At 40.6% G+C, this 10,487-nt stretch overlaps 2 protein-coding genes across 3 annotated transcripts; both read left to right on the top strand.

The window, feature by feature from the left end:
• The first annotated feature begins 281 nt into the window (after positions 1-281).
• ccna1 (cyclin A1) lies at positions 282-3,773 on the top strand. Its single transcript, XM_048238194.1, has 9 exons — positions 282-771; positions 1,623-1,775; positions 1,857-2,067; positions 2,155-2,273; positions 2,355-2,578; positions 2,667-2,871; positions 2,951-3,064; positions 3,149-3,282; positions 3,358-3,773. The coding sequence occupies exons 2-9, from the start codon at positions 1,626-1,628 to the stop codon at positions 3,407-3,409; spliced, it is 1,209 nt and encodes a 402-aa protein (XP_048094151.1). The 5' UTR covers positions 282-771; positions 1,623-1,625; the 3' UTR covers positions 3,410-3,773.
• Positions 3,774-3,856: 83 nt separating this feature from the next.
• On the top strand, positions 3,857-10,234 carry sparta (spartin a). Of its 2 annotated transcripts, none has more exons than XM_048237235.1 (8): positions 3,857-4,126; positions 4,787-5,623; positions 7,102-7,296; positions 7,559-7,682; positions 8,114-8,308; positions 8,500-8,658; positions 8,908-8,998; positions 9,756-10,234. In XM_048237235.1, the coding sequence occupies exons 2-8, from the start codon at positions 4,808-4,810 to the stop codon at positions 9,961-9,963; spliced, it is 1,788 nt and encodes a 595-aa protein (XP_048093192.1). In that variant the 5' UTR covers positions 3,857-4,126; positions 4,787-4,807; the 3' UTR covers positions 9,964-10,234. The 2 variants fall into 2 exon arrangements, with proteins under 2 accessions (XP_048093192.1, XP_048093198.1); XM_048237241.1 differs by lacking the exon at positions 9,756-10,234 and adding an exon at positions 9,193-9,413 and having other exon boundaries at positions 3,858-4,126.
• The last annotated feature ends 253 nt before the right edge of the window (positions 10,235-10,487 follow it).

The raw sequence follows: 10,487 nt of genomic DNA, 5'->3' as shown, positions 1-10,487 counted from the left end.
TAGAATGCACTAAATGATGTGTTTCACTGAAATGTCTTTTTAGTTTTAGGCCTAATTTAATCAATGCTGTTAAACAATCCAATCCAGGTCATTGAAATAAGGCCACCCCCCAATTCATATCAGTTATTATGATAACATTGCAGTTGAGGACAACAAAACTGAGATATCCGATTCCAGGGCTAATTGCATGCACGCTGAATGAATTTGGACTGTATGCAATCATTGATTTTGAAGTGAATTGAAAGCCTCTGCCATTGCCATGGTGACGTTTCCATGTGATTTCATCGTAGGTCAATGATTGAAGACTTGGTGAGGTGGAAAGCAATTAACAAGTTAATCTAGCTAGGCTGCTTTATTTTGCCAGCTAGATAACTAGACAGGATATAACTAATTATAGGTTAATTAACTAATTGGTCAAGTCACGTCAGTTTACCGCACAGCAGTAGCTTATCAAATCAGTCCTAAAGCCTTGTTAAATACCAGTCCACTGTCCTCAAATGTTTATCGCTATCTAGCCTAGAAGTTACTATATATTTGACAGCTGATAACGTTACATTACAAATTTAATTTGATAACGTTAGCTATTTGGTTGAGAGACTCTGGAAAACTTGACTCATGAAGACTGAAACTAAGTTTGCTTAACGGTGTGCGAAAACTTGGATTTGTTTTTAATAAACCAACCAGGATTACAAGATCCAATACTAGCTAGCCAGTTAGCTAGCTACTATCCTCTTGCTAGTTGACGTGAATGTCCAGCGGTCCTTCAAAGGAGTAAGTAAACACAACTGCAACTTGGCCTATTTCTTAACACAACTGAAATGTACGGTCGCTTGTATTTGCTGACTTTCATTCACCCGAGGCTAGGTTACTAACGTATGATCACAATGATTTTTTCCATCCCTTACGATTTTAAGTCGGCTGTTCAATTTTGCTGTAATATAGTCAGTTCCAAGTTCAACATTGCACAGTCCGTGCCCCTGCAACATATCTATATATAGGTTGATAATTGATACTGTAGACACCAACTCTGGTGCTATGGTATCTTCAACTCGCAGTAGGTAGGTTAGCCCAAAGTTGCAATCCTTTGTTTCGTCCATCACAGGTACACACAGAAGATGCCTCATCTAAAAGTGCACAGATCGGTATTGCATGTGTCTGCATTATGGCAGACGCCTTTTTCCAAAGCGACTTACAAATAAAACAATAGGGCTACAATAGTTAAATTAACAGTGAACAGCTTTAAAAAAAGTTAAGATTACATGAAGGAGAATAATAATGCCAATGGCCTATGTGAAAAAAACCAAATGCTATACAAACCATAACTCGTAAGAAACGCTAAATCAACTGAGTGCATGCTGAACAGATCTATGCCTTTAGACCCCTCTTGAAAGACCCAAAACTCACAGGAATGGAGAGCACTGGGCAACTCATTCCACCAACAAGGAACCACTGAGGAAAAGAGTATTTGACCTATAGTGTGCTCCAAATGCAAGAAACATTTTTTAAAAATGGAGCATGGCAGTACAGTTAAATTCTGTGAATTTTTGTGCCAAATGTTGCACCTTTTAACTTTGGCAATATGTTGGATTTTAACTAACACTGATTTATGTTCTGCTTTTCAGGCCATGAATTTCACTAGCCATGCTACTCTGGGAAGCCAAGAAAACGCTCTTGGTGGAAGAGAAATGGATGGCTCACGAATGCCGAGAACGAAGCAGAGAACTGTGCTTGGGGTTCTGAGTGAAAATGAGCAGCAGAAGAGAGCCTTTTCTCTGGTATTCTATTTTGTTTCAATTGCTGCGTCTTTTGTTTAATTGTGAACTTGAGATTAATGGTGTGATCTTCCCATACTGAAGGGAGCCCCAAAACCCAAACCCTTGGATGAGGATTCTAGCTATGGAATTATTACCCAAGCATCTATGTCTAACTTCAGCTATGATGTAGACTTGGATGATCCAAGTGAGATTGTTCTCACATCCACGGGTTCAACTGGTTCTGAGAGAACGTTGCATGAGGATGTTGCCTTGCAGCATGAAGACTTCCAGTTGGTCTTGGACCAAAGTGGAGGTAAAATGGTTATTTTATGCTAAATTATGTTAATTTAATAACCTCATTTGTCATAACCACTCATTTTATTTCACATTATTGGTGCAGGGTCATGCATGGAGACCTCTATGCAAGACCTAATAGAATATGAGCCATTGTCCTCACAAGAAGCTCATGCAGTTGCTGAATATGCTGAAGAAATTCATCATCATTTGCGACAGAATGAGGTCTGTATCTCTTGTAATGTCCTCAAATAATAATGCATAGAGGACAATTTGATTGGTGGCTTTTTTTCTTCTCTTTCCCAGTTGAAATTCAGACCAAAGCCTGGTTACATGAGTAAGCAACCAGATATTACAAATTGGATGCGTATCATTTTGGTGGACTGGTTGGTTGAAGTTGGTGAGGAGTACAAATTGAATGCGGAGACCATCTTCTTGGCTGTCAACTACATGGATCGATTCCTTTCCAGCATGTCGGTTCTAAGAGGGAAGCTGCAACTTGTTGGAACTGCAGCAATTCTACTAGCTGCGTATGTACTCTTTAAGAATTGGATGGGGGTCCATGGGAGTGGTCTTGTTTCTTGATTCTTGCATAGAATGTGCTTCTCTTCCCCCCAGAAAATATGAGGAGGTGTATCCACCAGAAGTGGAGGAGTTTGTTTACATCACGGATGACACCTATTCAAAGAAGCAGCTGCTCCGAATGGAGCATCTTCTTTTGAAAGTCCTTGGTTTTGACCTGACCGTGCCAACAACACATCAGTTTTTGATGCTGTATATTACTTTTGAACCTCTTAGTACCAAGACTGCACACCTTGCCCTGGTATGTCATGGCACCCTGTTAATTCTAGTATTGGCTTGGGTATGCCCTTGAACCGGTTTTCAATTGTACCCTCTTCCAGTTTCTTGCAGAGCTGAGCTTGCTGGAAGTTGATCCATTTCTACAACATGTTCCTTCTAAAGTTGCAGCTGCGTCTTACTGTCTTGCTAATTATACACTCAACAGAACCTTCTGGGTAGGATTTGCAGGGACTAATTTGCTTTATTTAGAAATATTTATTAGCTGTAATGCTTGTTAATTGTTATTTCTTATCTGGCAGCCTGATCCTCTGTATTCGTTCACTGGGTACACATTGACTGAAATTGCCCCTTGCTTAAGAGATCTCCATAAACTCCATCAGAGTGCTGCAAACCGGCCACAGCAGGCAATTAGAGAGAAGTACAAGACCCTCAGGTATGCTCTTTGAAATTGATCTCCTTTCAGTCACCTGTGACCAAGAATTCATCCACATAATTTTATTTTTTTCAGGAAAGGTGCCGTTTCGCTCATCACTCCACTGGATTGCCTGCCATTCCAGTAACATGTCGGTCCTCAAAGGCATCCAAACTCGGCTCTTATTTTTAATGACTACTGGTGGTCAATGTATATATTTTAATGAACTTTTAAGTCTAAGTGGTTTTAATTTTATTTCTTAACTTTTTAGGCAGATCCAGAAGGTAGCCATCACGTAATTTTAAAGAAAGTAGGCTTAACTTGTATTCTGTGACGTGTAAAGCCCCCCCCCCCCCTTCCCCCTCGCTGCATTTATCCTTTTCTGTGTCTGTATTGACTTTTTTTTTATGTAAACAAGTGGTAGTCTAGTCACATTGTTTTCACTTTCAAGTTGTACAGCTTTACTTTTACAATCATGGAAATGTGAAATAAATGAAGTAAACTGCCTCATACTGTTTTGCCTGTTCCTCCTGATTTTTTTTTTTTTTTTTTTTTTTTTTTTTTTTTTTTTTTTTTTTTTTAAATTCTTCTGTACATCTCAATGGGTATTTCACATCACATGGATGCATACCTTTGTATTGGAGTCAGAATTGCTGAAATGTATAGTAGGCCTACTACTCGTTTCGATCAGATACAAAGAAATGTCAGTGTCAATGTCAGTCATTTTTCCCTTCGAGGTTGCCATAGTTTTACTGTGAATGATGGGCGACAGGGAGGTTCCAGTGAACGCAAATTGGATATCGTGCTGCCCAGCGGTAGCCAAGTTCACAGTATGCGAGCAGGGATAAACTTTTCAATAAATGCGGTAAGACTACTGCGTGCATTAGTTTGCACTTCTAACCGACACGTTTACACTTTGACAATATTTTCTCTGAGATCAATCAGTTGTATTTGAGAAATGAGTGCTCAGTATCGTAGTGGAAATTCGCACTAGGCACAACCCTCGGAAATAATTTTATAAAAACGTGTAGGCCTGTTATCTACAGTACATATAAATCATATCTGATGGAACTTTTTATTTTTTTTATTTTTATATTATGAATAAGCATTGATGCAACAACATGGTACAAGTTAAAAATCACGGTACCATGTCTGATGGAACTGATGAAATAGGCTACAACTTGTTGACGTGGGTCGTGTTTACAAAACGAAAGACCATCAAAAACCTGTCCTAAATTTGGTCTTTAAAGTAATGTCCAAAAATGTTGATGGGCATTGTCTATTATGGCGATGGAGAAATTTATTGTATCTTTTTAATGTGTCCGTTTCTATAATCATGACGAATTATGTTAGGCTAGGCTACTTGTGTTAATGTGCTATTGTGGTTTAGTCTGGAATGTGAGAGCCTGGTGTTTCGGGAAAAACCGGTAGAACCAACTACTGTACATCGAGTATAGGCCTTGTGATCTATTCTATGGTATGTCAAGTCAGATTTAATAATCAAGTTTCTAAACTCTTTCAATAGATCATTTGAATCTTCATTGTCATGGACACAGCTGAGGTTAACCTGCAGGTTATAAACACGCATTATCAGAGGGCTTTCGACTGCCTCAACACAGGACTCTCAGAGGATGAGGCAGGACGCAAGGCCACTGCGTTGATGTTCTATAGGCTGGGCCGCCAGCACCTCCTTCAAGGGCTTGAAGTCTCCACCCATGGAGAGACATGTGTTGGTGCTGCCTGGGAGTCAGCGAGGCAGATGCAGCTGAAGATGAATGAGACTCTGAGCACCATCACAACACGCTTGGCCATATTAGAGACGACACCCACACAGGAGAATGCCGGAGCCCAAACCCAGCACCTTTACCCAGCCTTGCCTATCTTACAGACAGATTCCAGTCGCAGTGCAACAGCAGTCCCTGTCCGGAGCCTGTATCCAAACCTGCCTCGGATAGAGGAGCCGGCATCTCCGGGAGCAGTCCTGTCAGACAACCTGCTGGGTGCAGGTGAAGTTTCTTCTTTGCCCGTCTCTCCTGTGATGGCGCTGGGGGTACCTGGAGATCAGCCCCCTGCCTACACTCCCCAACCCTCTGATGGTCACCTCTCCCTCTCCCATGGCACAGACAAGGAGGTGATGTCTGCACAGGATGACTGGGAGCTAGTGGACAGACCACAAGTCACGCAGAGTCAAGAGATCAACGGTGAGGAGCTCTTTTACTTGGCCCAGGGAGTACAGATTTTCTTTGTTGCAGCAGATGGCCAAGTCAGTGCGCCTTCCTATCCGGGTTTTTTGCGCATAATTGTATGTACCAGGAACCAGCATACAGACCCCTCTCTGGGCCATCCCCCTGCATACTTACAGGTAAACAAATACTCATCTCACCTGAACTGATTCTAAACTAGTTTAGATAACTGAGTCAGTATTTCATAGTAGTAATAGAAATAGTGTTGTGTAATACTAGTGTTTATATTGTGCAAATTGTTGCTATGCATCACACTCTTTGACCTTTATATGTTTGGAGTTGCATAACATTTTATGGCCATGTTGGCTGTTCTGAGTTTTTCCATTTCTTTAATGGCACTCTTAAACAGTGATCCCATGAAATCTGACTTATACAATGTCATTGTCCAAGTTTTTTCACATTGGACTGTTTAGTTGGGCCACTGCGAGGAGTTGTCAGAGAGGCTGGGCCAACCCTGTAATTGCATTACTAAATGAGAGGCCAACGCTCAGACATTAGGCTCTCTGCCTCTCAAAAGGCCAAAAAAACAGAGACCCATGTGAGCTGCATTTTTCAGTACGAGGCCACTTTAAAAAATCTGTGGCCTCTTTTTAAAAAAGACACTCTCTTGGAAAAAATGGACAAATACTTCACAGGAGCTTTTACAAAAATATGGTTGACAAAATTGTCATCAATTCCTAGTGTCTTCAAGTGACTGGAAATTATTTTTTGATCATTAAAATGATCTGCTTGAATTGACAGCCTCACTGAGCGTCTGAGAACTGAGAGATTATCACAGTTATGTGGAATTTGAAGTGTCTGACACTTGATTTAGACATAATTGGAACGAGGAAACATCCTGCTAACGCAACATTGTTTTCAAGCCTTCCCAGAACCGTATTTAACCTGACGTTAGAGAGATCATCTTTTGACATGCCATTGAATTAGGCTTTTCATGAGTTGGTAGGCACAGCATTTTGTAGCATGGGGATCACACTCTCTCAATTTGGCAGATTGTGCTCGGCTTTGTTGGCACGGTTCCACATGTGAAGGCCAGCTCTCAACTGCAGTCACAGTCCAGCTGCCTGATCCTGGCCATGTGCTTGTGGAACACAGCACACGTCTACAGTCTGACCGCCTTTGTCTCATTGTTGTCCCCTGGAACAATGAAATAGTTGCCATTTGCTGCGCTGCTGAGCCGTGCCAAACCAGGCAAAATGTCCACATGCGTGCCTCTTTGGGTTTTGTAGTGCAATGTTGCGTATCGGACTAGAACCACCCATGTCTCTCTGCATTTCACATTTTATCTACTTTCTATACTGTTAACCCATCAACCATAATTTGTTAAAAGTGGATCTTATATCACTGTTACATTAAGTACAATGGTTATTAGTCAGGGCTTAAATACATATGGTCAGTGCCCTTTTCTAGTAGCATAATTGAATTATATCTCAATCGAGTATATGTTTTGCTTAATGAGTCACAGACAATGAAATACATTCAGAGATGTAAAGTTAACACCCAACAACAAACAGACATAAACAGAAACAAACATAGATAATGTTGTAGTGTTTGTAGGTATGGGCGATTGTTTGACACGCGTCACTTGTGATGACAGGTATGCAATTGGCTCTACCCACTGTACTCCGACTTGCCTGTCCTGCTTAGTAACACAGGCGTGTTCACATTCCCCGACACCACCGCCAGCACACCTGGTTCCTATGTGGGCGTGGTGCTCTCATCTGGGCTGCCTGCATCAGATCGAGCTCGCTTTCACCAACATTTGTCCCAGCTTACTCTTCTCAGGGTTCAGGTAGGAGAAAACACATTATGTGCATGGTTGAAGTTGTTTGAAAAAAGTGTTCACTTGAACAGACTTTGGTTAATGTTCATGCAATGGCTTTGTAGGCCGTATTTTTGGCATTATTGTATTTATTAGGTAATTACCAGTGTATTGTAACTAATAAGGGCTATTACTTTTGTGCATTTATGTATTTATTATTTTTAGTATATCCTACTAAACTCCACATCAACGAAAAATGTCCTCTTTCCCCTTTTCATGACCCCTTATGCAGACTGCAGATGAGAATGCTGCCGTGGAGGCCATTGACCTGGGTGAGAAGATTCCCATAGGACATGCCGCAGAGGGGAAGACTCTGCCTGAGTGGAGTGACAAATTGGCTCAGAACATCCTTGCAGGTTTGTGCCTTCTTAGTTTACATGAACAGCTCAAGGATGACTGCCAACATAGTACACCTTCAATAATTATAATATTGTTTGAATTATGATTCTCACTATCCTGATTAAAGCAGATTATAGCACTATCCAGATTATAGCAGAAGCCACTGCCAATCCTAACATTGAGCATATTTACAATTATGATCAGTGTTAGCATTGGGCCTAGCTTCTGCTACTATGACTATGAATGGTAGAAATTAATTTGAAATAGCCAAATGAACATTACATATATTTTAATACTTTTATCTGCTTCATGAAATATTTCAAGGATATGCTTTTGTTTACATACATTCCCAAAGTAATACATTTGCCCAGCAGGTGGCAGCATTGTCTTGTAGAGGAGAGTGTAGATAGCCACAGTGCTAACACAGTTCCACAATATGTCCCTACAGGGGCATCTTGGCTGGGCCGTGGGCTGGTGAAGGGAGGAAACTATGCCGGGAAGGCGATCCAGAAAGGAGCATCCTCGCTGAGGGACCACATGACCCCACGGGAGGTACCTGCTGAGGTCAGCCCCAAAGTCAGCAAGGGCCTCAACGCTACTAAGGAGGCCACTGGCGGAGCTGTCAAAGTCAGCCAGTTTATTGGTGAGGCTCTTATTCCCATGGCTGTCAATTGGTGTGCCAAAAAATAGATTTTCACTCAGTGGAAAAAAAAATGTTGAAGAATAACATAGATGGTGGTGTCGATGCTACCTTCCTAACAGGCATTGTCAGATGAATGTAATAAAACATGATTATGATTTGTTTATGTATGCTGTTCCATTCCTCTGTTATAGTGGATGGTATAGCTACTGTGGCTGATAAGGTTGGGAAGGAGTTGGCACCACATGTGAAGAAGCATGGCAGTAAGCTGATTCCAGAATCACTGAAGAAGAACAAAGATGGCCACTCAAATATAGACGGAGCACTAATGGTTGCCTCAAGTAGCTTACAAGGTAGTTTGAGACCTGTTTTTCATTAGCTGGCATTTAAAAACAAATAGACCACTTATTTATATAAGTTGGACACAACCATTATCATAGTTTTGGAACAGATTTAATACAAATAAGGACTGTTTTCCATAAACAACAAGGATGGGAATGGTTTACAAAAACCTTTCGGACCTATTCGCATGGAAACAAATGAAGACAAAACAAATCAACGAAAGTGTCTTATTATAGATATACTTTCTTGCTCCATTTAAGGACTTTCAACTGTGTGGACGAGTATGGAGACAGCAGCAAAAAACATTGGGAAAAGTCTAGCTTCAGAGACTGTCCAAACTGTCAGACACAAGTAAGTATTTTTAATCATTACCCATTTGCGCATTATAAGTATTTCACTAACTGCATCCGTCGGGCTCCGACTTACACCTGTCATTCTTGGGGGTCTAATAAATCACTGCTCTCTCTCGCTGTACTTCTGGTTGCTTGGTGGTATGGGGATGTTTTCTGTCTTTACTGGGTTCTTTCTGTCTGCTCTGTTTTCAGATTTAGAGGTCTAGAACTCATCTGGGATCGTCCTAAGAACATGTAACAGACCTGAATAGACTAGTGAAGACATTTTGACTGAATATTGATTTGCAGTTCTACTAATTTTGTCTGACTTTCTCGATATCTTCAGTGCCTTACTTGGGGAATAATGGTATATAAAGGTGGCTATCATCTGCAATACAAATGTTTTGGCCTTATATTTACTAATAAAAATTTGCAATGGGATGTTGATCTCTGTGTGCATTCATTTCTTACTTGTTAGTAGTGTTTCCATCTCTGCGTAAGATAGGCTTTGAAATGCAAATTGTTTTTACGGAGCTGTCGTCTTTTACACTAACTTTGTTTCACCTATTAAGGTGCTATCTAGAACTTTTCAGAGGGTTACCATCTCTGGAAAAAAAGACTGATTTATAGAGGGATCTAGATAGCGCCTTAAAATAAAATAAAAGTGATCTCTGATGCCCTACACAACCAGCTAATGCCAACGGCTCTCCGCTAAACAAGTCACACTTGCGCTGCATCTGCAGACATCCCTCTAACTCTTCCACTGTCCATAAAAGGTATGGGGATGATGCAGGAAAGGCAGCAGACACCACTGTCAAGTCTGTTGTCAACGTGGGCATCGCTGCATACAACATTGACAACATTGGTATTAAGGCTGCACTGAAAACTACTGGAAAGCAGACCGCAAAGGCCATGGTAAAGGAGGGAGATGGTGAGAAGCAAAAGGGGGATGAATATAATAAGGCAAATAGTCAGGGGAAATAATACCCACTGTAATGCACTTACTCAGCAATCATCGATTTTCTGTGGACATTTGGGAATTCTGTGTTTATGTCTTTGACATTACATTATAGACACTCTAGGTAATTTCGGTGGACTCAAACAACCCCAAGAGTACTAAGCCTGCATTAAAATTTTGTTTTACTTTATGCATAGTCTAATTTATCTGTACATTTCGCTGCTAAACTAATAAACAATGTCTGAACATTTGTATCACTTCTCTCCACTGGGATTTGTTAGTTTTTAATACAATAAAGATATTGTAAAACAAGAAGTGTCCTCATCATCTCCTCATATCTGAAAACAGCAAGTAGATGTCCCTATGGTGCTTGCACTGGTCTCAAATATAGAATTAGGAATTACTAGTTTTTCAGACCTGGAAAGGTATGGGTGAAAGAAATTTGGGATAAACAAACAAAAAAAAAAAGTCAATGTGCATCAAGGTCAAGGGACAAAATTCCATCTAAAAACTCACTAAATTACAAAATTAGAGGTAGTTTATTTTAGAA

Source organism: Alosa alosa, chromosome 2, assembly GCF_017589495.1.
Source record: "Alosa alosa isolate M-15738 ecotype Scorff River chromosome 2, AALO_Geno_1.1, whole genome shotgun sequence".
In the NCBI taxonomy this organism is placed as follows: domain Eukaryota; kingdom Metazoa; phylum Chordata; class Actinopteri; order Clupeiformes; family Clupeidae; genus Alosa; species Alosa alosa.
The sequence above is the reverse complement of the archived record's forward strand: the minus strand, read 5'-3'. Positions and strand labels throughout refer to the sequence as shown.

Coding starts and splice junctions, on each gene's coding strand:
- sparta (XM_048237235.1), top strand. CDS start 4,808: ATGGACACAGCTGAGGTTAACCTGCAGGTTATAAACACGCATTATCAG. Junction 7,297..7,558: donor TTACTCTTCTCAGGGTTCAG/GTAGGAGAAAAC, acceptor CCCCTTATGCAG/ACTGCAGATGAGAATGCTGC. Junction 8,999..9,755: donor GTCCAAACTGTCAGACACAA/GTAAGTATTTTT, acceptor TGTCCATAAAAG/GTATGGGGATGATGCAGGAA.
- ccna1 (XM_048238194.1), top strand. CDS start 1,626: ATGAATTTCACTAGCCATGCTACTCTGGGAAGCCAAGAAAACGCTCTT. Junction 1,776..1,856: donor AGAAGAGAGCCTTTTCTCTG/GTATTCTATTTT, acceptor CCCATACTGAAG/GGAGCCCCAAAACCCAAACC. Junction 3,283..3,357: donor GAGAAGTACAAGACCCTCAG/GTATGCTCTTTG, acceptor TATTTTTTTCAG/GAAAGGTGCCGTTTCGCTCA.